This window comes from Thamnophis elegans, chromosome 3, assembly GCF_009769535.1.
Source record: "Thamnophis elegans isolate rThaEle1 chromosome 3, rThaEle1.pri, whole genome shotgun sequence".
Classification (NCBI taxonomy): domain Eukaryota; kingdom Metazoa; phylum Chordata; class Lepidosauria; order Squamata; family Colubridae; genus Thamnophis; species Thamnophis elegans.
The window spans coordinates 139836012-139863928 of NC_045543.1; the positions used below are offsets into that span (position 1 = coordinate 139836012).

At 45.1% G+C, this 27917-nt stretch overlaps 1 protein-coding gene across 2 annotated transcripts in view; it reads right to left on the reverse strand.

The window, feature by feature from the left end:
* Positions 1-1103: 1103 nt before the first annotated feature.
* The window catches only part of CTIF (cap binding complex dependent translation initiation factor), a 182600-nt gene continuing 155786 nt past the window's right edge, over positions 1104-27917 (reverse strand). For both annotated transcript variants that reach the window (XM_032214565.1, XM_032214564.1), the window contains exons 10-12: positions 10330-10485; positions 5909-5962; positions 1104-2347 (exon numbers count right to left, since the gene is read on the reverse strand). In XM_032214565.1, coding sequence (XP_032070456.1) covers positions 2132-2347; positions 5909-5962; positions 10330-10485 — 426 coding nt within the window. In that variant the 3' untranslated portion in view covers positions 1104-2131. The remainder of the gene's footprint in view (positions 2348-5908; positions 5963-10329; positions 10486-27917) is intronic.

Below are 27917 nucleotides of genomic sequence, written 5' to 3' on the forward strand. Positions count from 1 at the left end.
GACGTTTACACAGGTCAAAAACCTTGCAAAAAGCTAATGCAGGTAACCCTCAACTTACGACTACAATTAATGCTTATATTTCCATTGCTAAGCAAGGTAGTTGACTTTTCTCCCATTTTAGGACTTGTCCTGCCACAGTTGGTAAGTTGTATCACTGCCATTATTAACTTAATTACATGGTCGTTAAGTGGATCTGGGTCCGTCCCCCCATTGACTTTGCTGGTGACACAGGGACACTGCAACTGTCATAAACCCAGGCCAGTTGCCTAGCATCCAAATTTTGATCACGTAACTGGCTGCAGAGGTGGTATTCTACTGGTTCGGACCGGATCGCCCGAACCGGTAGCGGAAATCGCAGGTGGCTCCACCCACCTGTGCCCAGCTCTATGGCATCCCATTTAGGCTCCTTTTTTGTCCAAAAGCGCATGTGCGCACTCACATTTGCAAGTTGGTAGGGAAGGTAACTGTATACCATCCCTGAGATGCTGCTGCAACCGTTGTGTCTGTGAAAAATAAGTCCTCCGTCATTTTTTGTAAATTGCTGTTGTAACTTTGAATGGTTGCAAGTTGAGGACTACCTGTATAGCCCTGGGGTTTCTCATAGCAATCAGGAAATATGTGGAAGAGCAGGGGTCTCCAACTTTGGCAACTTTAAGCCTGGCAGACTTGAACACCCAGAATTCCCCAGCCAGCAAAGCTGTGAATTCTGCTCATTTGCACCCAGCAAAGTCTTTCAAGGGAGGATTTACAGTCACAGACCTTATCTGGCTTGGAGAGCTGCCAGGCTGATATCTGCTAAACTTGGCAAGGAGTCTCCGAGACTCATCAACCAATTAAGCGAACTAATTGTCTCTTGCCAACGGACAGGAAGAGAATTACATCAGAGTCTGTACAGAATCCGACTCTTCACTGCAAACCTGTTGGCAAGACATTTTAATGGCAATAATACTTCTTGGGTGATGTTTGGCCTGGTGGCCTCCCTTCCCTTCAAGACCTTTGCATGTTCTCTGCAATCTCACATCACGGACTTTCCTTTTTTTCCAAAAAGGAAACAGCAGGTTGTCACTTTACCTTATGCAGTCCTTCCCAGATTGTTTTTCATTCCCAAAAACCATGCATCGGAAGTCCTTTCAGCCCAAGGTAGGTTAAAAACAACAACACCCTTTCCATCCATTGCAGTGTCCCTTTTGTGATTGAGTTAATGGGGTTGTGTATCTTTATCCAAAAGAAAAACCACTTTTATCCAACGGGTGGGTTATTTACCCGGGTTTGGGAAGCACTGATATAAGAATATGTGCATGTATATATATACAGATATATATATATATACAGTATATATATATACATATATTTATAGAATGGGAAAAAACCCCCACAAAGGGAAATAATATTCAGTGCAAATGCAAATACCTTCCCCCCAAACCCCCCAGGAAAAAGGAACGGCAGAAAAAATATTATCGCTTCTCAATGTCTAATCTAGAATGAGGTTTCGGGGTGGGGCGCCACAGAGGACAGCTAAGGAGGAGACCAACCTTTGAAGACAGGAGGGACGAAGAGGGGACGTCCTTTCGGCTTGACAAAAGCTGTCAGTTACCAGCATCTGGGGTGGAACAGGTCTGTCTTTGTTGTCCCCCCCCCCCCCAGCTCCCCCAAAGACATCTGCTGTGGCCTGCCTCCCGCCAGTTGGCCAACGCAAGCTGCTACAATGCCTCGGAGACCATCCGTTCTTGCCCTCCAAGTCGCTATTCAACCGGGCCATGTTCCTCTTGAGCCCCCAACAATAGCTTGGTGGGACGTTGAGCCAATGAGCCACGGGTTGCATAAAAGGGAAACTTTCCAACAAAACCACAGCGGGGAGGAGGAGAGGGAAGAAAGGAGGAGGGGGCGGCACCTGAGGACGCGACTGGGGAAAAAAAAAGACATGCTTCGCCCCAATGAACGTATTCTTAAACATGCTGCGGGCTGTCTCTTTAGGAATCGGACCACCGGACGGTCGCGCCGTCCCTTCTCCAGTCCCTGTAACTCGATCGCTCCTGCGTCCTTTTAGAATATTCTGAATGTGTGTTTTGTGTTGTTTCTTTTAAAGTGCGTGTCTTGCTCCGGGCAGTGGGCTGCGCCTGAGCTGCTGCCTTCAAGCTGTCAGTTTCTGGATTGTCTTGTTGTAATACTGCGTGATGGTGGGGGTCAGGGGGTTCCAACTGTTGGCGTGCAGCTCAATGACCTCCAGGAGCAAGGACCGGGTCAGCATGGACTCCGAGGGACACAGCATCTTGTCGCGAGCGGTGGCTAGCAGTTCCGTCATCAGCTCGGGAAGCTGTTCTTCCAGCAGCCGGCCAGCACTTTGCAGCTATTGAGGAAGAAAGAAAGGCGGTCAAAAGCCGAGGACCGGTTGGCTCCCCCTCCACGTCTCACCCTTCTTTCCGTTCTCCGCCCCCCCCCCAAATGGGAAGAAGAGAGGCAGAGAAGAAGGCTCCGCTTCCTTTTGCACATGCTTGATTTAGTTATTGCTTCGAGGCACACGGCTCTATTAGAAATAGTGTCTAACCTTAGCCATTTTAAGACTTGGGGACCAACTCCTGGAAGGTGGAATTCTGGGAGTTGAAGTCCAAAGGTCTTAAAGTGGCCTGTTGTGGCTCGCCAGCGGACTGCGGAGCTAGCAGCAGATTCGGAGATGGGGAGGAACATGGGAGGAATATGGGCCAGTCCTGGAGTCTGGGGAAGGCTCTGATGAGGGCTCTGTGTCGGAGGCAGAGAGGGGGCCAGAGCCGTCTGACAGTTATCAGCTGCCTTCGGAGTCAGACATCAGTGAGGCAGACGAACAGCTGGAGCCTGTTCCCAGTGTGCGCATGTGCAGAACTGCCAGGCGAAGGGAACAGCTAAAGAACAGGGGTCAACTTGGGAGTAAGGCCACAGGTGGACGATGAATGGCCCCTCCCAGAGGAAATAAAAGAGGAGCGAAAGGGGAGTGGAGTTTGCAGGAGACAATTAGTTCGCTTCATTGGTTCGTGACTCCTTGCCAAGTTTGGCAGATATCGGCCTGGCAGCTCTCCAAGCCAGATAGGGTCTGTGACTGTAAATCGTCCCTTGAAAGACTTTGCTGGATGTGAATGAGCAGAATTTACAGTAAATTAATAAAAGGGGTGTTTGTCGGGACTAGGAGCTTGCTTCAGGTTCTTGGGAAGCCTCGGTCAGAACATGGCCAAGGTTGGGCCCCCATGGTCTATGCTTCACAGGGCCCTGTAAACTGTCATTTTAAAAACCCGAGGCAAATAACATAAAAGTTTAGGATGGTAGAAAGAAAGGTGAGAAATTCCCTAGGAGAGGCATCAGAATAGATACCAGGTGAAGAGGTGTGTGTAGAAATAAGAGTTCTTCTGATGTTTTATTTTAACCGTGACCCGTCAAAACCGCGCTTGACTAAACCACGCCTGATTAAACCGTGTCGCTGACGTCATCAACAAGGCGACAACAGCCAACGCGGTGAAAGAAGGGCGCTTTAAATAGCGCTTTTAAGGGTTAGGTATAGGGTTAGGTTAAGGGTTAGGGTTAGGTTTAGGGTTAGGTTTAGGGTTAGGTTAAGGGTTAGGGTTAGGTTTAGGTTTAGGTTAAGGGTTAGGTTTAGGGTTAGGGTTAGGTTTAGGGTTAGGTTAAGGGTTAGGGTTAGGTTTAGGTTAAGGGTTAGGTTTAGGGTTAGGTTTAGGGTTAGGTTTAGGGTTAGGTTTAGGATTAGGTTTAGGTTTAGGGGGGGTTAGGTTTAGGGGTTAATTTTAGGTTTAGGGTTTACAGCATGCTTCTGTCTCCGCGCTGTTGTCGCCCTGTTGATGACGTCAGCGACGCGGTTTAGTCGAGCGCGGTTTTGTGGGTGAACCTATTTTAACATTATTTTAACACAGCATAGAGCTCTGGCAGGAGAGTTAAGAAAAGTGGGAATCTTCCAGACCAACAAATGTGTGCCACGAATTCTCCTGTTTGAATGCTTTGGATGGGTAGAGGGAGGGAGGAGGAGACGTAACACTCTTTGCAATTGTCCCTCCTCCCATCGGTCCAAGCAGACCTTGGTCAACGATGGTACATGTTTATTAAGAGTCAGATCTCCCATTACATTTTGGATACTGAGATTGATGGAGTTAGAATGAACAATACAATGTGGACAATGCTCTTTTGTTTTTTTAGAAAGCAATTTACAGTATGAATTTCCTCACTGGACTTTTGAGGTCTGGCTACAATATGCCAGTTAAAAGAAAAAAAGAAAGGAACCTTCTTAAAGTAAACCTCAAATAACACAGGTATCACATGTATACGATATCAACAAATGCCCCTTTCAGTTGGTTTTCTACATACTAGCAGTCCTCGGCTTAACAACCATAACCGAGCCACAAATTTCTGTTGCTAAGTGGGGCAGTTGTTAAATGAGCTTTCCTCCATTTTCCTTTCTTGCCGCCGTTGTTAAGTGAATGACTGGAGTTGTTCAGTCGGTAACAATGTTGTTAAGTGAATCTGGCTTCCCCATTGGCTTGGCTTGTCAGAAGGTCGCAAAAGGAGATCACCAGACCCCCGGGAAAACCGCAACCATTGTAAATGTGAGTCAGTTGCCAAGCATCTGAATTTTGATCAGGTGACCAACGGGGAGGCTGAAATGGTTGTAAGTGTGAAAAACAGTTATAAGTCACTTTTTTCTTCACTGTTGTAACTTTGAACGGTCAATAAACAAATGATTGTAAGTCAAGGACTGCCAGTATTTTTTTTTAGCAATTTTAGGCATGCAGCATCATAAAAATTCGGTTCCACCACAAAACCGCGTTCGACTAAAGGGCGCTCGACGAAACCGCGTAGCTGACGTCATCACAGCGCGACAACAGCGCGGAGAAAAAAGCACACTGTAAACGCTAAACCTAAAATTAACCCCTAAACCTAAACCTAACCTCCCTAAACCTAATCCTAAACCTAACCCTAAACCTAACCCTTAACCTAACCCTTAACCTAACGCTAAACCTAATCCTAATCCTAACCCTTAACCTAACCCTAAACCTAATCTTAACCCTTAACCTAACCCTAAACCTAACCCTAAACCTAACCCTTACCTTAACTGGAATCGGCTTGCTTTCAAAGCGCTATTTAAAGCGCCCTTCTTTCTCCGCGCTCGCTGTTGTCGCCCTGTTGATGACGTCAGCGACGCGGTTTAATCGGGCGCACTTTAGTCGAGCGCGGTTTTGTCATGCCACGAAAAATTCAGTTAGAACCAGAGGTGGCATTCTACCAGTTTGGACCAGTTTGTCCGAACCAGTAGTGGAAATCGCGGGTTGCCCCACTCACCCGCCCCGGCTCTACGGCATCCCATTTAGGCCCTTTTTCTGCCAAAAGCTCATGCACAGAAGGCTGTGCAGATGTGTGGAGATGGCGCATGCGCTCACCGGTAAGGAAGGTAAGTGAATACCACCCCTGGCTAGTACCACTAAATACACTAAACCCTAAAACTCAGTAAGTGTATGATGATGGTAGAATGGGCTTATAACAGAGCAAGTTTCCCGGTCTTGCCATAAATCTATAGGAAACATTTATGAAAACAGCTCCTTAGGATAATAAATATAAATAAATACTGTTGTGGCTTTGAAAAGATCCTTCTAATATTAGTTTCTGATTTTGTGCAGTAAAAGGGCCACGTAAATTCTTTCTCTTATAATTTGGACATTCTCTAGGGCAGTGTTTCTCAACCTTGGCAACTTGAAGATGTCCGGACTTCAACTCCTAGAATTCGCGAATGCTGGCTGGGGAATTCTAGGAGTTGAAGTCCGGACATCTTCAAGTTGCCAAGGTTGAGAAACACTGTTCTAGGGGGAAAAACCAGTCCTCTTTATTGAGTGAAGGAAGTGGTAGAAATAGTTTAGATAAAACATGCCCAAATATCTACCTCCATTGAGCAGCAAAGGACCGCGTCTTCTTTTATATCCGGAGATTGTAACAACTGCAGAAACAGAGAGAAGACGACATTGAAAGAAGACCCAGAAATTAGAAATTCTTCTCCAGGAAAAAAACAAAACTCAGGTGTTCAAAGAGTGAGATTTGCTCAGGTCAGAGCCAAAGCAGGCGGCAAAGACCTATTTTATTTTGCATTCATGCTTTATTTACTCTCTTGATACATTGCAATAAATGGATTGGCAGGTTAGCTTGATATCTGCCCTCTATTTGAATTCTTTCCATTTTCAGATAGTTAGTAATATCTAATTTAAATGGAATGTTCTGGCATTCCGTAAATTATATATAAAATGCCACATGAATGTCTTTTTTTTCCCCCATTCAGGCTGAAATCTGAAAAAAAAGAGGCATTTGAAAAGAAAACGGATTCGAATCCAACTGATCTTTTCACTTACTAAAAAGAATATACACAGAATATGTTTAGTGTGTTGCATACATCTAAGGGACGTGGTGGCTCAGGGGCTAAGACGCTGAGCTTGTCGATCAGAAAGGTCGGCAGTTCGGTGGTTTGAATCCCTAGGGCAGCGTAAACGGAGTGAGCTCCCGTTACTTGTCCCACCTTCTGCCAACCTAGCAGTTCAAAAGCATGTAAAAATGCAAGTAGAAAAATAGGAACCACTTTGGTGGGAAGGTAACAGTGTTCCGTGTGCCTTTGGTGTTAAGTCATGCCGGCCCCATGACCACGGAGACGTCTTCGGATAGCGCTGGCTCTTCGGCTTTGAAACGGAGATGAGTGCCGCCCCCTAGAGTCGGGAACGACTAGCATGCATGTGCGAGGGGAACCTTGACCTTGACCTTATACATCTAAGGTAAGAATTGCACATCCAATACAGTGGGCAGGTCCTAGTTTACGATGTCCTGGAGGAAGGCAATAAGACAACTACGTAAAAAGGACACGGCCATGAAAAAGCATAAGCAGAGATGGAAGGAGGATCTACCTCAGGTTAGGACCTATCCAAGAAAGGAAGGAATAGGATTTCTCCACTTTCTGTGCCTGAATGTGGATTCAACTCTTTCCCTTGTGACCTCTAGACTGGACTACTGCAACGTGCTCTACATGGGGCAGCACTTGAAGAGTATTCGGAGACTTCAGCTTGTCCAGAATGCAGCCGCGCGAGCGATCGTGGGTGTACCTTGGTTCACCCACGTAACACCCCTATCCTCCGCGAGCTGCACTGGCTGCCTATTGGTCTCCGGATACGCTTCAAGGCGCTAGTCGTCACTTATAAAGCCCTTCATGGTATTGGACCTGGGTACTTGAGAGACCGCCTGCTGCCAATCACCTCCACTAGACCGATTAGATCCCACAGATTAGGCCTCCTCCGAATCCCATCCGCTGGCCAATGCCGACTGGCGACTACCCGGAGGAGAGCCTTCTCTGTGGCTGCTCCGACCCTCTGGAACGAACTCCCCGTGGAGATTCGAACCCTCACCACCCTCCAGGCCTGGGGCTAAAGAGCTGTTGCCCCCGTCTCGAATGGTATGACTGTTGTGAGTTTTAAATTATATATTGTTATGCTGTGGTTTTTTAAATCTTTTGTCTGTATCCCCCTCCCCGGTTCGAGTTGTGAGCCGCCCTGAGTCCCCTTCGGGGGAAAAGGGCGGCATATAAATTTAATAAACTGAACTGAACTGAACTGAACTCTGGGACTTCGGCTTCTGGTCCAGCACCGTCACCCTTATCTCTACCCTGAAGATTTCTGGGAATTGTAGTCTGGTCACATCTAAGGCGATGGTTAGTTGGTGGCAACGTGGGTGAAAGTAGCACTGAAGCCATTTTTCTCCAAGCAGCACCTTGTTGAGTAAATCTAGCCCTGATCGAAAAGGCTCCCGTGTAGAGGTTGTGTTCGGTGTAACATCCTCCTCCATTGCTAACCTGGCTTGCTTTTTCAGGCCATGCCTACGACCGAACGCAAGTCCATCGCTTTCCAAGAACGGAAGCCAAGAGGAATGGAATTTTTTTTTAAAAAAAAAAACCAACAACCCGTGAGACCAAACAAAGCAGACGAGGCCGAAATGACTCAGGCAAAAGGCTTCTTATGGCGACGTCGCTCTTAGACTGTCTGCCTTCAATAATAGCAAACTCATGACCCAGTTGGGGGTGGGGGGGGGAGAGAGAGAGAGAGAGAGGAGAGAGAGAGAACAACACACAACAATTTTCCAGAGGATGTTTTTTTTGAGCTGCTTCTTGCGAACTTTGCTGCGGTGACACCGAGGGGGATTATTGGTAACAGAGATGGCTGAACAAAGGTCTTGTTGAAACCTCAAGCCAGGCTGTCTCTATGTTGGATGTTGGTGGAATCAGAGAGAAGGAAGTTTTAACAGAGTTGGAAAGGGAGCTTGGAGGCCTTCTAGTCCAGCCCCCTACTCAAGCAAAAAAAAACAAACAAACCACCATACCGTATTTTTCGGAGTATAAGACGCACCTTTTTCCCTCAAAAAAGAGGGTGAAAATCTGAGTGCGTCTTATACACTGAATACAGCATTTTTGGCCTCCCGAAACCCTGCCCTCCTTCACCAAAATGGCCCTGCATAGCCTTTCGGAGGCTTATGGAGTGCTCCTGGGGGTGGGAAGGGCAAAAATGAGCGAAAAATGGGCTGGTTTCCCCCACCCCCCAGCCTCCCAGGAGCACTCTACAAGCCTCCTAAAAGCTATGCATGCCCGCTTTTTTTGCATTTTTCGCAAAAACGGGCCATTTTTAGGAGGTCTGCAGAGTGCAAAAACTTTTTTTAAAATTTGCCTCTTCAAAATCTTGGTACGTCTTATACTCTGAAAAATACGGTATACCATTTCAGACAAATGGTTGTCCAAAAACTTCTTAAAAACCTCCGGGGTTGGAGGAACCACAACTTTTGAAGGCAAGCCATTCCATGGATTGATTTTGCTCAACGTCAGGAAATTTTTCCTTAGTCCTAAGTTACTTCTCTCCTTGATTAGTTCCCATCCAAAAATTAACTTTGGCCTCTAGGAGATGAACCTTGATTAGGTTTATCTCCCAGAGCCCATAGAAGAGCTGTTGGTTTTTTGGAATTTATATCTGCCTCCACCAGGGTCCACCCATAGCAGTGACAGTCATGCTTGAGAGTCCTCAGATGTAGTAAGTGTTCAGCAAAAATGTTGTAATTTGTGGTCACATACAGTATCTATAAATTCTATATATGACCATAAATGGTGGCCAGCTGCTTGAGTGCCCAAAATATGGTCATGTTACCATGGGATGGGATGCTGGCCATTGGAACTTCAAATTTGGGTTATAAGAAGCTTTTTTTGGGGGGGGGGTGTCTATTGTGACTTTGAATGGTTACCAGGTGACTAATCATAAATGAGGAACTACCTTATGAAAGATTTCCCTTAGATTAGGGGTGTCCAAACTTGGGAACTTTAAGACTTGTGGACTTTAACTCCCAGAATTCCCCAGCCAGACTGGGGAATTCTGGGAGTTGAAGTCCACAAGTCTTAAAGTTCCCAAGTTTGGACACCTCTGCCTTAGATGAAATGCTAGGCCTTAACCAGGCACGGAATGTTGTGTTCTAACCAATATTGTTTTGCCACATTTATCAATATTTATCGGGTGCTATAGGAATTCTCCCTCTTTTCAGGCAATGGCAATCCCCAAATATTGTTTGAAGTGCACCGCAATTTTATGCATTCCCAATTGGGATTGTTGTGGCCCATCAGAAGCCAGCAGAGATGGCAGTAGATTCGGAAAGTGAGGAGGTTGGGGAGGAACATGGGCCAGTCCTAGAGTCTGGGGAAGCTCTGATGAGGGCTCTGTGTCGGAGGCAAAGACGGGGCCAGAGCAGTATGGCAGTTATCAGCTGCCTTCAGAGTCAGACATCAGTGAGGCAGATGAACAGCTGGAGCCTGTTCCCAGTGTGTTCATGTGCAGAGATGTGAAGGGAACAACTAAAAAACAGGAGCAACTTGGGAGTAAAGCCACAGGTGGATGATGAATGGCCCCTCCCAGAGGAAACAAAAGGGGAGCAAAAGGGGAGTGGAGTTTGCAGGAGACAATTAGTTCACTTAATTGGTTCGTGACTCTCTGGGACTCTTTGCCAAGTTTTGCAGATAAATCCTCCCTTGAAAGATTTTGCTGGACGTTAATGAGCAGAATTCGCAGTAAATTAATAAAAGGGGTTTTTGTTGGGAACAAGGAGTTTGCTTCAGGCTCTTGGGAAGCCAAGGTCAGAACAGGAATCTTGTAAGAGGGGAGAGCCCCAACACACAAAATTTTCCAGAGCTGACAATGGCAGGAAAATCTGCTCCTTTCATTCTTTTTTTCAAAAGCGCTCTGTAGACAGTGATGGATAGTAAGCAAGGAAGACATGCCCTCCTCCACTCCCAACCCGACTCACCTCCCTGAGGCAGGTGTAAATGGGGCAGACAAGAACCCGGAAGGGCTCCCCGGTGCTGCTCCGCATGGTGCCAAAGACTTCGCAGAGGAAGGTGATGAAGCCCAGCCAGCGTTCCACATCCCTCTGCTGCAGCTCTTCTCGCATCGTGAAATCTTTCTGCACAAAAGGAAAGAAGGCAGAGGGGGGGGGGGGGGGCAGAGGAAAGTCAGACAGCAGCCATTGCGAACAGAGAAGAAAGACCTCCCCCCAAAAAAAACCCAAGAAGAAGCGTTTGAAGTGGCCCTCAGTGAGAGTTCAACTTTCTGAATGTTTCCTTTAGTGAAATAATATTTTTGGTTTTTTTAAAAAAAGACTCAGTAGTAGAACTAGCAGAACAAGGAGCCGGTTGTGTTGAGACCTGTCACTCTGATGCACTTGGAAGAAGCTTGGAACGGGGCAACACCTGACTGCCAAGGACAACTACAACTTCTTGCCTCTTTCTTGACAGCATGATGGACATGGGTGGTACTGAATGTTTGGGTGACTTTAGTCTGGATTACAGTCCTGGGATTCCCAGCAGTGCCCTACCCAGGTTCTAACTGGCTTTACCTCTGCTTTGCTTTCAAAATTGCTCACTGGGGACCAACAGAATATAAGACAGACCATTTTTTTTTACATATAAAGTAAAGGAAAAGGTTCCCCTCGCACATATGTGCTAGTCCGGGGGTTGGCAAACTTAAAACACTTAAAGAGCCATTTGGACCCGTTTCCCACAGAAAAGAAAACACCGGAAGTCCCCTGTTCAATTCTGGAGCTGACTGGAAGTTCAGTTCCCCCACCATAGAGTCTCCTCCTACCGTGGCATACTTTCCCCCCTACCTGTCATAGCCCTATCAATTGTGAAGACAACTGGAAAACCTTCCCCTTGCCATAGAGTCTTCTCCTAGTGCACTGTGCTTCTCTCCCCCCCCCACACCGGAAGCTCCTTTCAAAATTGTGGCGCTGGTGGGTGACAGAGCCACAGCAGAGGGAGGAAAGAGCCACATGTGGCTCCAGAGCCGCAGTTTGCTGACCCCTGTGCTAATCGTTCCCAACTGTAGGGGGCAGTGCTCATCTCCGTTTCAAAGCCGGAGAGCCAGCACTGTGCGAAGATGTCTCCATGGTCATGTGGCAAGCTGGGACAAGTAATGGGAGCTCACTCCGTAGGGATTTGAACCGCTGAACTGCCGACCTTCTGATCGACAAGCTCAGTGATATATCTCAGACATAACCCTTGACTTATAGCTGTTCATTTAGCAAACCATTCCAAGTTACAACAGCACTGAAAAAAGTGACTCACACAACCAGTCCTTGTACTTACAACCAACCCCATCCCCATGGACACATGATCAACATTTGGGCTCTTGGGTTCAACAGGCATGATATTGCAATGGTTGCAGCATCATGGAGTCATGGGATTGCCACCCGGTGACTTCCCCAGCCAGCTTCAGACAAGAAAAATCAATGGGAGAATTGGATTCAGTTAATGATCGCATTAACAATTGCACTTAACAACTTTGGCGATTCACTTAAGGACCATGGCAAAAAGGTTGTAACATGAGGTGCAATGCGTTTAACAACTACATTGCTTAAGGAATGGAAATCCTGGTCCCAAATGAAGGCCGTACATTGAGGGCTACCTCTGTACGTATCTATGTGTTGATAGATAGATAGATAGATAGATAGATAGATAGATAGATAGATAGATAGGTAGGTAGGTAGGTAGGTAGGTAGGTAGGTAGGTAGGTAGGTAGGTAGGTAGATAGACAGATAGATAGATAGATAGAAATAGATATATAGATAGAAGATAGATAGAGATTGATAGAAGATAGATATAGAAGATAGATAGATAGATAGATAGATAGATAGATAGATAGATAGAGATTGATACAAGATAGATAGATAGAGATAAATAGTAGATAGTTAGATATAGATACATAGATAGAAGATAGATAGAAGATAGATAGATAGAGATTGATAGAAGATAGATAGATAGAGATTGATAGAAGATAGATAGATATAAACAGATACATAGATAAGTGATAGATAGAAGATAGATAGAGATTGATAGAAGATAGATAGATAGATAGATAGATAGAGATTGATACAAGATAGATAGATAGAGATAAATAGTAGATAGTTAGATATAGATACATAGATAGAAGATAGATAGAAGATAGATAGATAGAGATTGATAGAAGATAGATAGATATAAACAGATACATAGATAAGTGATAGATAGAAGATAGATAGAGATTGATAGAAGATAGATAGATAGATAGATAGATAGATAGATAGATAGATAGATAGATAGATAGATGGATGGATGGATGGATGGATGGACGGACGGACGGATAATGGATGGAAGAGATTTTACATAATTTAAATAAAAACAAGAATATAAGAAAAAAAAGTAGAAGAAAAGAAAAAGTGCTAGTAACAATCAGATAAACATAGAAGCAGTAAGATTAGCAGGAAGATAAAGATAAAGGAAGAAAAAAATGGGGGGGGATCAAAGAAGCAGCGTCTGATTTTCTTTACAGCAGCTACACACTTTTTGTCATTTTACCTACTTTATATAATCCCTTTCTTCCCATAGTCAACTGTTTTTAATCAGAGCTTTAATCCAGAAATCCCCAGTTCGTTTTTATCCATGTTCAGCAAACGAGCTCATGAAAGTTTTCCTATCTTTTATAAAAAGGACTCATTGTTCTGTCTCCAATCAAGTAGGTCAGTTTTGCCATTTGGGCCAATTCTGCCCTCTTCACCGACCACTCCTCCTTGGTGGTGGTGGTGGTGGTGGGAGGAACACAGCCATTTCCAAAGATGTCATCCTCCCAGCAGCAAGATATTTGTGGTTGCAGCTATTTTCTGCTGCCGGGACAAAGCTTTATCCAGGAGATGTTTTCTGCTCCGGTTCCCTGCCTGGGATTCAATTTGGCTGCTGGACTTCCAAATAAGCGTGGCTAATTTCTACATGCCTCTGTTTCCTCCTGCATTTATTTCTGAAAATGCAAGCCTCGGAACTGAAGCTCTGCCAACCAGCAGCCGCCTGGTTCCTTTTAAAAATCTGCCCTGGTAGGAGTTTCTTGGGTTGTCCATCCAGCAGGAACTATTAAACACCCCAGTGGTGGGATTCAATTTTTTTTTAACTGCCGGTACTGTAGGCGTGGCTTGGTGGGCATGGCAGGGGAAGGATACTGCAAAATCCCCATTCCCTCCCCACTCCAGGGGAAGGATACTGCAAAATATCCATTCCCTCCCCACTCCAGGGGAAGGATACTGCAAAATATCCATTCCCTCCCCACTCCAGGGGAAGGATACAGTAAAATATCCATTCCCTCCCCACTCCAGGGGAAGGATACTGTAAAATCTCCATTCCCTCCCCACTCCAGGGGAAGGATACAGTAAAATCCCCATTCCCTCCCCACTCCAGGGGAAGGATACTGCAAAATCCCCATTCCCTCCCCACTCCAGGGGAAGGATACAGTAAAATCTCCATTCCCTCCCCACTCCAGGGGAAGGATACTGCAAAATCTCCATTCCCTCCCCACTCCAGGGGAAGGATACTGCAAAATCCCCATCCCCTCCCCACTCCAGGGGGAAGGATACTGTAAAATCACCATTCCTTCCTCACTCCAGGGGAAGGATACTGCAAAATCCCCATTCCCTCCCCACTCCAGGGGGGAGGATACTGTAAAATCTCCATTCCCTCCACACTCCAGGGGGGAGTATACTCTAAAATCCCCATTTCCTCCCCACTCCAGGGGAGGGATACTGCAAAATCCCCATTCCCTCCCTACTCCAGGGGGAAGGATACTGTAAAATCTCCATTCCTTCCTCACTCCAGGGGAAGGATACTGCAAAATCCCCATTCCCTCCCCACTCTAGGGGGGAGGATACTGTAAAATCTCCATTCCTTCCTCACTCCAGGGGAAGGATACTGTAAAATCCCCATTCCCACCCCACTCCAGGGGAAGGATACTGTAAAATCCCCATTCCCACCCCACTCCAGGGGAAGGATACTGCAAAATCCCCATTCCCTCCCCACTCCAGGGGGGAGGATACTGTAAAATCCCCATCCCCTCCCCACTCCAGGGGGAAGTATACTCTAAAATCCCCATTTCCTCCCCACTCCAGGGGAGGGATACTGCAAAATCCCCATTCCCTCCCCACTCCAGGGGGAAGGATACTGTAAAATCTCCATTCCTTCCTCACTCCAGGGGAAGGATACTGCAAAATCCCCATTCCCTCCCCACTCCAGGGGGAGGATACTGTAAAATCTCCATTCCTTCCTCACTCCAGGGGAAGGATACTGTAAAATCCCCATTCCCACCCCACTCCAGGGGGAAGTATACTCTAAAATCTCCATTCCCTCCCCACTCCAGGGGAAGGATACTGTAAAATCTCCATTCCCTCCCCACTCCAGGGGAAGGATACTGTAAAATCCCCATTCCCTCCCCACTTCAGGGGGAAGAATACTGTAAAATCTCCATTCCCACCCCACTCCAGGGGAAGGATACTGTAAAATCACCATTCCCTCCCCACTCCAGGGGAAGGATACTGCAAAATCCCCATTCCCTCCCTACTTCAGGGGGAAGGATACTGTAAAATCACCATTCCCACCCCCCTCCAGGGGAAGGATACTGCAAAATCCCCATTCCCTCCCTACTTCAGGGGGAAGGATACTGCAAAATCACCATTCCCTCCCCACTCCAGGGGGAAGTATACTGTAAAATCTCCATTCCATCCCCATCAGCTGAGAAGGGAGAGAATAGATGAGGGTGGGGCCAGTCAGAGGTGATATTTATTGGTTCCCCAAACTACTCAAAATTTCCACTACCGGTTCTGCAAAACTGGTCAGAGCCTTCTTCCTTTCCCTTCCCCACCATCCAATTCTGTACCTGTGCATTTGAAGGCTTTTAATCGGCAAAGAGACTTTTTAGGTCCTTCTCTTTCCACTGCCTCTGGTTTCTACCGCTTTTTTATGCTGTGCCTTTTTCACCCGCTAGGTTTAGTTCCAAGTTTTTAAAAATGTGACCTTAAAGAATTCTAAGCTGCCATGGGAAAACTGTCTTCTGAAAAAAATAGCTTTTGAAAAAAAAAATCTAATGGATATTCCTTTAAAATGCAAACGTGGTTTGAGAGAGAAGATTTCAGACTTTGGCAACAAGGGAAGCAGCTGAATTTTTCCTTTGGTGAAAAGTTACAAACTGAAATTGTTTGGCGAAGATTAATCTATCTATATATAAAAACAGCTCTCTGTGTGTGTGTGTGTGTGTGTGTGTGTGTTCCAGCATAACTTTGGAATGCCTCGAGCAACTTCAATCAAACTTGGTACACAGATGACTTACTCTCTGGAAAAAAAAAATATACTGTGCGGGTAAGATACGCATAACACCCCTCGGTGGGTGGGTATGTTCTGTTAAGATACAGCCTGTTGTGCCTTTAAATGGCTTCTACTGTACTGCCATAAAATGGCTTCTACTGTGCAGCGCAGTGGAGCTGCCATGGTAACGGCTTCAAAGTACTCCCTCTGGTAAGGGGAAAAATCGAACATTAGAAATTATGTTTGGTCTGGACATTTTCCGGATAAATAAATCCTCGGGCAATGCCGGGTTATCGGCTAGTCTACTATACAAAGGGAAGTATGCAGTGGGGTAACCCCAGGGTTCTGTTTTAGGCCCAGTGTTCTTCAACATCTTCCTAACTCATCTGGACAAAGGAATAGAAGGGGAATTCAACAAATTCGCAGATGACACCAGGCTGAGGAGAATTGCTAACACTTTGCAAGTCAGACTTAAGATTCAGAAGGACCTTGACAGTCTTCAGCACTGGGCCCTAGACAAAATAATTCAATTCAGTGGTGAGAAAAATAAGGTCCTGCACTTGGGCAGGAAAAACCAAATACACAGAGACAGAATAGGTGGCACCTGGCTCAAAGTAGTGACTGTGAGACAGATCTAGGGGTCTTAGTAGACCACCACTTAAATATGAGCCAGCAGTGTGCTGCAGCTGCCAAAAAAGCCAATGCAGCCCTTGGTTGCATCAACCCTGGGAAAGCATCAAGATCTTGAGAAATGATAGTACCCTTTATGGTGCACTTGGAGTACAGCATCCGGTTTGGGTCACCACGGCCCAAAAAAGATGCTGAGAATGGGGTGAACTCCCATTACTTGTCCCAGTTTCTGCCAACCTAGCAATACAATACAATAGCAGAGTTGGAAGGGACCTTGGAGGTCTTCTAGTCCAACCCAATGCCTAGGCAGGAAACCCTATACCGTTTCAGACAAATAGCTATCCAACATCTTCTTAAAGACTTCCAGTGTTGGGGCATTCACAACTTCTGGAGGCAACTTCTGTTCCACTGATTAATTGTTCTAACTGCCAGGAAATTTCTCCTCAGTTTTAAGTTGCTTCTCTCCTTGATTAGTTTCCATCCATTGCTTCTTGTCCTGCCCTCAGGTACCTTGGAGAATAGTTTGACTCCCTCTTCGTTGTGGCAGCCTCTGAGATATTGGAAGACTGCTATTATGTCTCCCCTAGTCCTTCTTTTCATTAAACTAGACATACCCAGGTCCTGCAACCGTTCTTCATATGTTTTAGTCTCCAGTTCCCTAATCATCTTTGTTGCTCTTCTCTGCACTCTTTCTAGAGTCTCTTTTCTACATCGTGGCAACCAAAACTGAATGCAGTATTCCAAGTGTGGCCTTACCAAAGTAGTATTAACACTTCATGTGATCTTGATTCTATCCCTCTGTTTATGCAGCCTAGAACTGTGTTGGCTTTTTTGGCAGCTGCTGCACACTGCTGGTTCATATTTAAATGATTGTCCACTAGGACTCCAAGATCCCTCTCACAGTTACTACTATTGAGTAAGGTACCACCTATACTGTACCTGTGCATTTGGTTTTTCTTGCCTAAATGTAGAACCTTACTCTTTTCACCATTGAATTTCATTTTATTAGATAGTGCCCAATGTTCAAGTTTGTCAAGATCCTTCCGTAACTTAAGCCTGTCTTCTGGAGTGTTGGCTATTCCTGCCAGCTTGGTGTCATCTGCAAATTTGAGGAGTTCCCCATTTATTCCCTCATCCAAATCATTGATGAAGATGTTGAAGAGTACTGGGCCCAAAACAGAGTCTTGGGATACTCCTCTGCATACTTCCCTCCATGAAGATGCAGTTCCATTGAGGACTATAGTTCGAAAGCACATAAAAAATGCAAGTAGAAAAACAGGAACCAACGTTGGTGGGAAGGTAACAGCGTTCCGTGCGCCTTTGGCATTGAGTCATGCCGGCCACATGACCACGGAGACATCTTGGGACAGCGCTGGCTCTTCGGCTTTGAAACGGAGATGAGCATCGCCCCCTAGAGTTGGGAACGACTAGCACATATGTGCAAGGGGAACTTTTACCTTAAAGATTGATCACAAAATGGAAGACGACATGATGCAGTTTTTATCAATTATGCTTTGCAAGGTATCTAACCAATATTAATAACCCAGTAGTGCAGGTTGTGAAACTTCCACACCTCAGTATTTGAGATTGGCTCAATGGCACAAAAGCTCCACTAAAACTGATTTGTTTGGACTTGCCAACGTGATTCACAACCAGGCTATGCTTTAAAGGCATTTTTCCTAACCTGGCTTGGGATGGGAAGCAACTCCTAACATTCCTAGCCAACGTCACTGAGTGTTTGGGAGAAGTATAGGTAGACCTCGACTTATGACTACAACTGAGCCCAAAGCTTCTGTTGCTAAATGAACTTGTTAAGTGAATTTTGCCCCCCCTCCCTATGTCTTCTTTCTTAAATTGTTAATTTAGTAACACGGTCGTTAAGTGAATCTGGCTCCCTTGTTGACTTTGATTGTCAGAAGGTCGCAAAAAAAATGGTTACATGCTCCCAGGACACTGCAACCGTCATAAATATGAATCAGTTGACAAGTGTTTGAATTTTGATCATGTGAACATGGGGATGCTGTATTGGTCGTAAGTGTGAAAAACAATACAATAGCAGAGTTGGAAGGGACCTTGAAGGTCTTCTAGTCCAACCCCCTGCCTAGGCAGGAAACCCTATAGCATTTCAGACAAATGGCTATCCAACATCTTCTTAAAGACTTCCAGTGTTGGGGCATTCACAACTTCTGGAGGGAAGCTGTTCCACTGGTTAATTGTTCTAACTGTCAGGAAATTTCTCCTGAGTTCTAAGTTGCTCCTCTCCTTGATTAGTTTCCACCCATTGCTTCTTGTTCTACCCTCAGGTTCCTTGGAGAAAAGCTTGACCCCATCTTCTTCGTGGCAACCCCTGAGATATTGGAAGACTGCTATCATGTCTCCCCTAGTCCTTCTTTTCATTAAACTAGACATACCCAGTTCCTGCAACCGTTCTTCGTATGTTTTAGCCTCGAGTACCCTAATCATCTTTGTTGCTCTTCTCTGCACTCTTTCTAGAGTCTCCACATCTTTTCTACATCGTGGCGACCAAAACTGGATGCAGTATTCCAAGTGTGGCCTTACCAAGGCATTATAAAGTGGTATTAACACTTCACGTGATCTTCATTCTACCCCTCTGATTATGCAGCCTAGAACTATGTTGGCTTTTTTGGCAGCTGCTGCACACGGCTGGCTCCTATTTAAATGATTGTCCACTAGGACTCCAAGATCCCTTTCACAGTTACTACTATTGAGCAAGGTACCACCAACAGTCCTAAGTCATTTTTTTAGTGATATTCTTCCTTAAATGGATGGTTTTAAATACTTAAATGAATGGTTTTAAGTTGACGACTACCTGTATGCAAGAGAAGAAATCAGAAACTCTAAGTATTCCAATTTATTTTTGTGAATGAGAACTACTGAGATGGTCTTGGGTTTTTTTTTTGGGGGGGGGGTAGTGTCATTCTGGGACTTTATTTTGACAACTCCAGTGTTGGAACCCAACCTACCTGAATCTCTTAACACAAACTAACCATTTAACACATAAAAAGCCATTTCCAATGTTTTTAATGTTCTTGTTTCCTTATTCGTAGCTTAGTGATACACCAGCGGTGGGTTTCACTTATTTCTACCACCGGTTCGCCCCCCGTGCGCATGCTCGCTTTGTGCATGCACCTTCCGCGCAGGAGCTTTGCTTCCCTGAGTGCCTTCCACGCATGTGGCCAGTCTGAAAAAGTGTTGCTAAATAGGACCGCATAGAGCCGGGGCAGGTGGGTAGGCCCACTCGCGATCTCCGCTACAGGTTCACCCAAACCGGTCACAACCCGCTGAATACCACCTCTGTAATACACCCTATCTGATTTTTCTTACAGTAAAATCTGGTCTGTCTGGCTAAGAGCTGTATTTAGAATTATAAGGCTGGATGAAACTTTGGAGGTCTTCTAGTCCAGTGGTCTTCAACCTTGGCAACTTTAAGACCTGTGGACTTCAACTCCCAGAGTTCCTCAGCTAGCTAGCTGAGGAACCCTGGGAGTTGAAGTCCACAAGTCTTAAAGTTGCCAAGGTTGGAGACCACTGTTCTAGTCCAACCCCTTGCCCATGCAGGAGACCTTAGAGCATCCTAGAGAAAGGGCTGTCCAATCTTTTCTTGAAGACCTCCAGTGATGGAGCACCCACAACTCCAGGAGGCAATCTGTTCCATTGACTAATTGTTCTCACTGTCAGGAAATCCCTCCTTACTTCCAGGTTGGATCTTGGAGCTTCCTCTGAGGAGCTTCCACCCATTGCTTCTTAGTTATTTTAAGTCAAGCACGAATGCTGATAGCAACATGAAAGAGACATGAAAAGGAAATTCTTTATTTTTCCTCTGTTGCTTGGTGTATTATTCTATGGGGTGTCCTTCAATTGGTGAGATGTTATCTATGATTCTGTATCCTCCACCCTGAACCTAAAACTCTAATGCAATTGTTTAACTTGATGGTCACCGTTCAGTTTTTATAACAGATTGAAAATATGGAGAGAGGGGATCTGTATCAGCACTGAAAAAGAGGAAAGCCCCTTTGAAATTCTATACGGATAGGCCTTGCTTTACAACCGTACTTGATCTTGGAATTAGGCATGTCATTGGGGATGGTAAACGGATTATCATGTCCCTGTGCTCAATTTTATGACCTCTTTTTCATAGGTAAAGGGTCCCCTCACACATATATGCTAGCCGTTCCCGACTCTAGGGGGCGGTGATCATCTCTGTTTCAAAGCTGAAGAGCTAGCGCTGTCCGAAGACATCTCCGTGGTCATGTGGCCGGCCTGAATAAACTCTGAAGGTGCTATTCCCTTCCCACCAAAGGTGGTTCCTATTTTTCTATTTGCATTTTTTACATGCTTTCGAACTGCTAGGTTGGCAGAAGCTGGGACAAGTAACGGGAGCTCACTCCATTACACAGCGCTAGGGATTCGAACCGCCTTTCTGATCGACAAGCTCAGCGTCTTAGCCACTGAGCCACTGCGTCCCTTGTCTTTTTGATAGTCATTATGAAAACACATGGTCATTAAGTGAAGCCATTTCATCCAACCACCGTTGTTGTTTTTGCCAGAAATTGGAAATAAATGTGGGGTGGGGGGGGACTGAAAATTATGGTCATGTGGATCATAGAATGCCACAAACGGCTGTAAATGCGAGCCAGTTGCCAAATGACCAATCATACAACCGCAGGAAGGGAGGGGTGGCTGTTGGAACGTCAAAATCAGGTCTTAAGTACCTTTTTGTGGGTTGGTCCATCAGAACGTCATTTTCCCAACCATTGTGAGACAGAAAAAGTAGGCTTTATGAGGTTTCCAAAACACCTTTCCCCCAAAGCCAGAAATTCTGTCTTCTATCTGCCACTATTCTCATTCCCAATTATTCTACACAGCCCTGGCCACCAAAGCATAATTTACATCACAGAAAAAGGAATTGGGAGGAAAAGACAAATTGTTTAGGCAGGGCGGATTTGATTTAAATCAAGTTGATTTAAATCATGTTGATTTAAATCACTGGTAAAAAAGGCTTGATTTAAATCAGCTCGGTTTAAATCATAATTTATAAAGAGCGACTGTCATCTCTGCCCCACAGTGAATCCTCCCCTGACCTACTCTTGACTCACTGACAGTCCCATTCACTTTAATGGGATGGCTGGTGATGCAGCAGGGACACAAGAAGGTGTGGGACGTGGCAGGCAGCAGGTGAGTGAATGCCTGCTAACAGGTGTTGCCACGATGGATCTGAAATGACACGTGCTCTTTAAATGTAAGGAATCATTCTTGCTGGTAGTTAGAATCTTTAATATTATTGTTTGCACCAAAAAATTTGAAGATTTTCTATTTAGCTTGCAGAGCTCGGATTCATTGAATGAGTTTACCAAAAAATGTAAATATTGCAGAATATACAGCCTCATGCTACATAACCAGTGGTGGGATTCAAATAATTTAACAACCGGTTCTCTGCCCTAATGACCAGCTGGGTAGGCGTGGCTCGGTGATCATGTGACTGGGTGGGCGTGGCCAGCTCAACGTCACTCAGGTCGATGGGCGCTTCGCCTTAGCTGTTCCAATGTAATCAGGGTTAACCGGAGAGGCAGTTTCTGTAAGCAGGGCAATAAAAATGAGGCTAGAAACACCAGAATGTTTCCTTTCTGCCTTCCTTACAGGATTAGCCCTGTAAGTGGGGAAAAAGAAAAGGAGATTTCTTCCAACAACCAGTTCTCCCAAATAGGTGCAAACTGGCTGAATCCCACCACTGTACAAAACTAAGCTCCATTTCATGCTGAATAAACTAAATTTTTAATGTATCTTAAATAGAAAGCTATCTTTAGATAGATTTTTACCCCAAAAGCATTTTATTAAAATAAATTTGATTTTAAAAAATTCTATTTAAATTTTAAAAAATCAGATTTAAAAAAAAATCATTGATTTTTGTCCACCCTGTTGTCAGGTGCAAATAACCAGGAGCATTTGTTGACGTTGAAGTACAGCAGAGTTTATTATTGATGTCCCTAATACAACAATCTAGTCAATAACGATCGAGGCTAAATTGGTGCTAGATAAGGGTCAATGGAATTCAAGGATGACTCCAAACTCATGACACACTTAATGCTGCCTTCCAGCTCAGCCTGCTCTTCTACATGAATCTCAGATTGAAGTTCTGAGATAAACTCCGTCTAATGCCTTAAAAGGTTGAAGAATGCAGATGTTCACCCTGATCTTATGAATGTGGGTTTGAACAGGAATTTGAGTTCAGTAGGGCAGGTTCAGGGGACAAAGCATCCCAGTCTTCGCAGACTGGTGTAGCTTTGATGGGACGGTCATAAATCTCATGGGAAATATGAAGAATATCTAATAATAGCTTAGTAAAATGCAACAGGAGTTCATCTCTCAAATCTCACTATTTCCCCCCAAGAAAGCGGAAGCCACCAAGGAACAATGGTGTGTTATATTCCAGCATCCTTCTAAGATCTAATCAGATCTTTTCACTCACTCACTGAATGCAAAGGAATTTAGCCATGTTTAATTTAGGCTGGATTATATCGTTGACAATTCTGTTATTTCTAAAAGTCTTTTTCAAAAGCAAGTCATTAATTGTCCTAACCCTAATTATGGGGAAAAAAAACCTTAAAGGAGATACTCTATTTCCCCCCAAATAAGACCTCCTTGGCTAATAAGCCAAATTGGGCTTTTGAGCACATGTGTTAAAATAAACCCTCCCCCCCAAATAAGCGCACCCCGAAAATATTGCAACACAGCAGCAGCCATGAGGTGACAAGGCTGCCTCCTGCATTTCAAAAATAATAAGACCTACTCAAAAATAAGGCCAAATGCTTATTTCAGGGGTCAAAAGAAAATGACCCTGTCTTATTTTTGGGGAAACACGGTAGATCTTTCATTTTAAGTAATAAAATTGAGAACATTCTACGATTTGACTATTGTGCTACTTGAGGAGTGCATTTCATTTTGGCCAGCAAAAAGCCTTCAGATAGGGAAAATACATCTTCACTTATTTATCCCTCTTACTGCATTTTCAAGGCCCCTGATTGATTTTTCAGAAGCTGCTGTAGGCTTGGCCAGAGAACTGAGAATATGCGACCTCTTTGTATGTCAGCTAGCAATACATGCTTGCTTTCCATTATTTTAGTCTCTTCTTAACGGCAGAGGGTAAAACAAAAAAGGTCAGATATTGAATTTCCAGAAATTTGCATGCATACACAAATGCTTAAGAGAAAGATGGTTAAAAACAAAATGCAAATGCTACATGGTGGAAACTCCCTGGGGGTTACACAAAGCAGGAGCACAAGGATTTACTTGGTTCTAATTAAGGGCATTTATTCCTTTTCCAATTACAAGGTTTTTGAAAGAACTTGTTTTATCAAGGGAGTTCATGATCAAGGATAAAAGGAGGAAAGAGGAAAGACAGGTATGGAAATCCGAGTTGAAGCTCACATGATCATGTAGGAACTCAAGTGACCCATTTGTTTTCAAGCTTTCTCCAACTTCCAAGAGGACTGGAAACTCATTTTTAAGCAGAGAGAGGAACAAGTAATTAATTAAAAAAAAAAGCTATATAAAGGTCCGAATCCCTATGCTCTAACTGCTGCCTTCTAGCTGCAAACAGTGGATGTGGTACAAGGGGACATAGATCTCTTTCCGAATCACCAACATTGCCCGTCCCTGCAGAAAAGCAGTAGGAAATATTAAGCAAAAAGGGGAAAAAAATTAAGGGCAAGCTATTAAAAAAGAAAAGGGAAGAGTTTTAATGAGTTTTAAGCCACTCTCCATACTTTTCTATCCTTGCAAATTATTTCCGTTGCTGCACAAACCACTTCACCCTTTTTGTGACTCTTTCTTAATGTTAATATGGGTTTTATTCTGTTTTTCACTGTTCATTTCCGAAGTGTTCTTGGAAAGTATTCTTGAAGTGGATCTTGGAGTCTTAGTGGACAACCAGCTAAATATGAGTCAGCAGTGTAAACTGCATTAACAGACAGATACAATCAAGATCAAGGGAAGTACTAATATCACTCTATAAAGCCTTAGTAAGGCCACACTTGGAATCCTGCTTCCAGTTTTGGTCAACAAACTATCAAAAAAGATATTGAGACCCTAGAAAAAGTGCAGAGAAGAGCAACAAAGATGATGGACTGGAGGCTAAAACAAATGAAGAATGGTTGCAGGAACTGGGCATGGCTAGTCTAGTGAAGAGAAGGAAGGACCAGGGAAGACATGATAGCAACCAATATTTGAGGGCCTGTCATGGAGAGGACTGCTCAAATTATTTTCCAAAGCACCTAAAGGCCACACAAGGAATAATAGATGGAAACTGACCAAGGAGAGATTCAACCAAAAATGAGGAACTTTCTGACAGTGAGAACAATCAACCCATGGAACAGAAGTTGCCTTCGAAAGTTGTGGGGGCTTCATCACTTGAGACTTTCAAGAAGAGATGGGACTGCCATTTGTCCGAAATGGTGTAGGGTCTCCTGCTTGAGTGGGGTGTTGGACTAGATGACCTATAAGGTCCCTTCCAACTCTGTTAATCTGTCTCTCTCTCTGTGTGTATGTCTTTTCAAAGTGCTGCAGGGGAAAAGTTTGCAATTTGTGCCGTAATTGGAGTGGGTGAAAACTCCACATTGAGGGTTTTAGGGTTGATAAGGGGATCCCTTAAGCTTTAAGGACCAAATGCACCAAACACCACCTTTCCTGGCAAAAACCCTGGGGAAAATGATGTGAATTTTAAGCAGATTTCAAATATTTTCAAGAGATGAAAGGGATGGCACTCATCTTCCCCCGAAACATTCCAAAATGCCGAAGAAGTGGCTCCCATTTCTAGCTGGGTTCATCCCGGTCTGTTCTGCATGTACTCTGGAGCCCGCAAAAGGGTTAAGGTAGGGCAGAGGCAGCCCATGGGTGGTGGTGCAGCTACAAGCGAGAGCAATTCTTAGGAACAAGGATTCCTACAGGGCTTTGGAAAGCATCGGGAAAACTGTTGTTCCAAATTATGGGGTTGCGAGCTGTCTGGGACGGGCGATGGTATCAGGGGAGGGTGAGTCATGCCCATTGCTACAGCTCTTCTTTGAAGGACTCGGTTGGCAGGGCTGGGCTTAATTCTCCAAGGAATGCTGGAGTCTTACACAGCACTTTGAGAACGTTCAAAGTGCTCGGCAGATACCTTGGCTGTCCTCGAATCACCCTGCCAGGTAACTCACGGCTATCTCCCACGGCATCTCAGAGGATCCCAGCCTTGCCCAACTTTTTGGATCTGATATTAGGGAGAGTTACAGACTCCCTCGGATCCCAGAAAAGGCCCGCTATTGTTATAGGATGTTGACTCAACGCCCCAAGGAGAGTGCTTCATGCTCCCCGGTGGGGCACGGAGCTTCCATTCACTGATTTAGGGATGAGTTTGGGAAGGTGGGGAGGAGTACCTGGCCTCAAATGACACCAGAGGGAATCGGGAGTGGGCAGCTTCTCCGGCCTTAGCTGGAATTGTGCTTTTTGGCTGGGCTAGAAGATGAGTGAATGTTGAAAACCAGAACTGGGAGCCAAGCTGTAGCCCCAGCTCGGCTCCACCGCGCATGTGCGTGCACCTCCCCCCCGGCCAGCTGTTTTCCGGGTCTCTGCTGTGCGTGGGGGCAGCACAGGGGTGTGTGTGGCATTTCCCGTCCCCCGTGGCCCGTTTTTGGTCCCAGGAGGCTTCAGGGAGGTCCAAAACGGGGGCGGGGCGGGTCACGCGGGAGAAGTCACGCAGGGAGTCACGTGCTCATGCACAGAGGGGCGTAACACACGGGGAGGATGTCGCACACGCATTGCATTATGGTTGTCGGCATGCCTGTGCATGCTTTCGCCACACGATGACAAAAATGTTAGCCATCACTGGTATAGCCATCACTGATGAATGAAGAAGAGAAATTTCTTCCTGCGCCAAGCAATTGTTTCCAAAACTGCTGGCGTTGTCTCCACTCTCTTCTTGCAGCCAGAAAAGGCCAACTGAGGCCAGAGACAAAGGAGCAGGTTGTTGCTCAGAAGCTTTCCACAGCAGGGGAAGGGAAGCGTCTGAGCATTAGTAACAACCACCATAATAATTCCCGGTCTGTCTCAAGACACCTTTGCTACAGGATCAGAAGAGTTCTTGCAAAACTGCTTGATCATTCCCACCCCTTCAAAAAAGAGGGATGTAACGTTCCCGTGGTTCGTCCATGAGGCCAATGTGGAGAAAAGACAGGACACAATCTTTCTCGGGATGGAGCGAGCCAGATTGGGGGTCTGAGAGCCCCTTTTATTGAGATAGGACAAAGCCAGGAGGAGCAATAGCATGTGATTAAAAACAGCCTGTAAAAGTACAATTTCTAATCTACTGCTCAGGGAAGTTCTGTCTATATATGGTCAAATCCTGGACGTCATTGGTAGGGCACATCTCAGGATGTTATGTTATGAACTATCAGGATGTTATGGAGTTTTAGGAGTTTGTTTTCTCCTGTGTGGTTCAGCGTGGCTCTGCATGCCCTGGATGAACTGGGCCATGGGTGACCCACACCTACACAAGGAACTATATTACAACAGAGGGAATCCTTTGGGGTCCCCTCATGTGCCCCCAATGGTGTGCTGCAGCTAGTCGATACTGACTTGCAAGAGCTGACAGTTAAATTTTCTGGAATCTGGGGAGCCAATTAAAAGCAGAGGTGAGCCATGATGGTTGGGGCATCAGTTGTTTTGTCCTTTGTGGTGCGGTCGTGGTAATGGAACCAGCAGTATCAGCGAGGCCTGGAGGTGTTGGGAGTTGCTTCGCAAAATGACTTTTGGGGTGAAGGTAATTAAAAAAAGATATAGAGGTAAAGGTAAAGGTTCCTCTCGCACATACGTGCTAGTCGTTCCCGACTCTAGGGGGCGGTGCTCATCTCCATTGCTAAGCCAAAGGGCCGGCACTATTATTACCTTCCCACCAAAGGTGGTTCCTATTTTTCTACTTGCATTTTTACATGCTTTCGAACTGCTACCGTATTTTTCGGAGTATAAGACATACCGGAGTATAAGACGCACCAAGGTTTTGAAGAGACAAATAATTAAAAAAAAGTTTTTGCACTCTGCAAACCTCCCAAAAACGGCCTGTTTTTCGTGAAAACGGGCCTGTTTTTTTTTTTTCAAAAAAGGGTATAAATAAACCTTAGGAGACTTGTAGAGTGTTCTCTGAGGGGGGGGCAAAAACGAGCAAAAAACGGCCTGGTTTTTTTGCAAAAACGGACACTTTTTTGTCAAAAAAGGGCATTAGGAAGCTTATAGAGTGCTGCAGGGGGGCAAATGAATGGTCCATTTTTTGCTTGTTTCTGCCCACCCCGCCCAGGAGCTCTCTGAAAGCCTTCTACAGGCTTTGCATGGCTATTTTGGTAAAGGGGGTGGGGTTTCAGGAGGCAAAAAATATTGTATTCAGTGCATAAGACACACCCAGATTTTCAGCCTCTTTTTTGAGGGAAAAGGATGTGTCTTATATTCTGAAAAATATGGTAGGTTGGCAGAAGCTGGGACAAGTAACGGGAGCTCACTCCGTTACGTGGCGCTAGGGATTCAAACTGCTGACTTTTCTGATCGGCAACTCAGTGTCTTAGCCACTGAG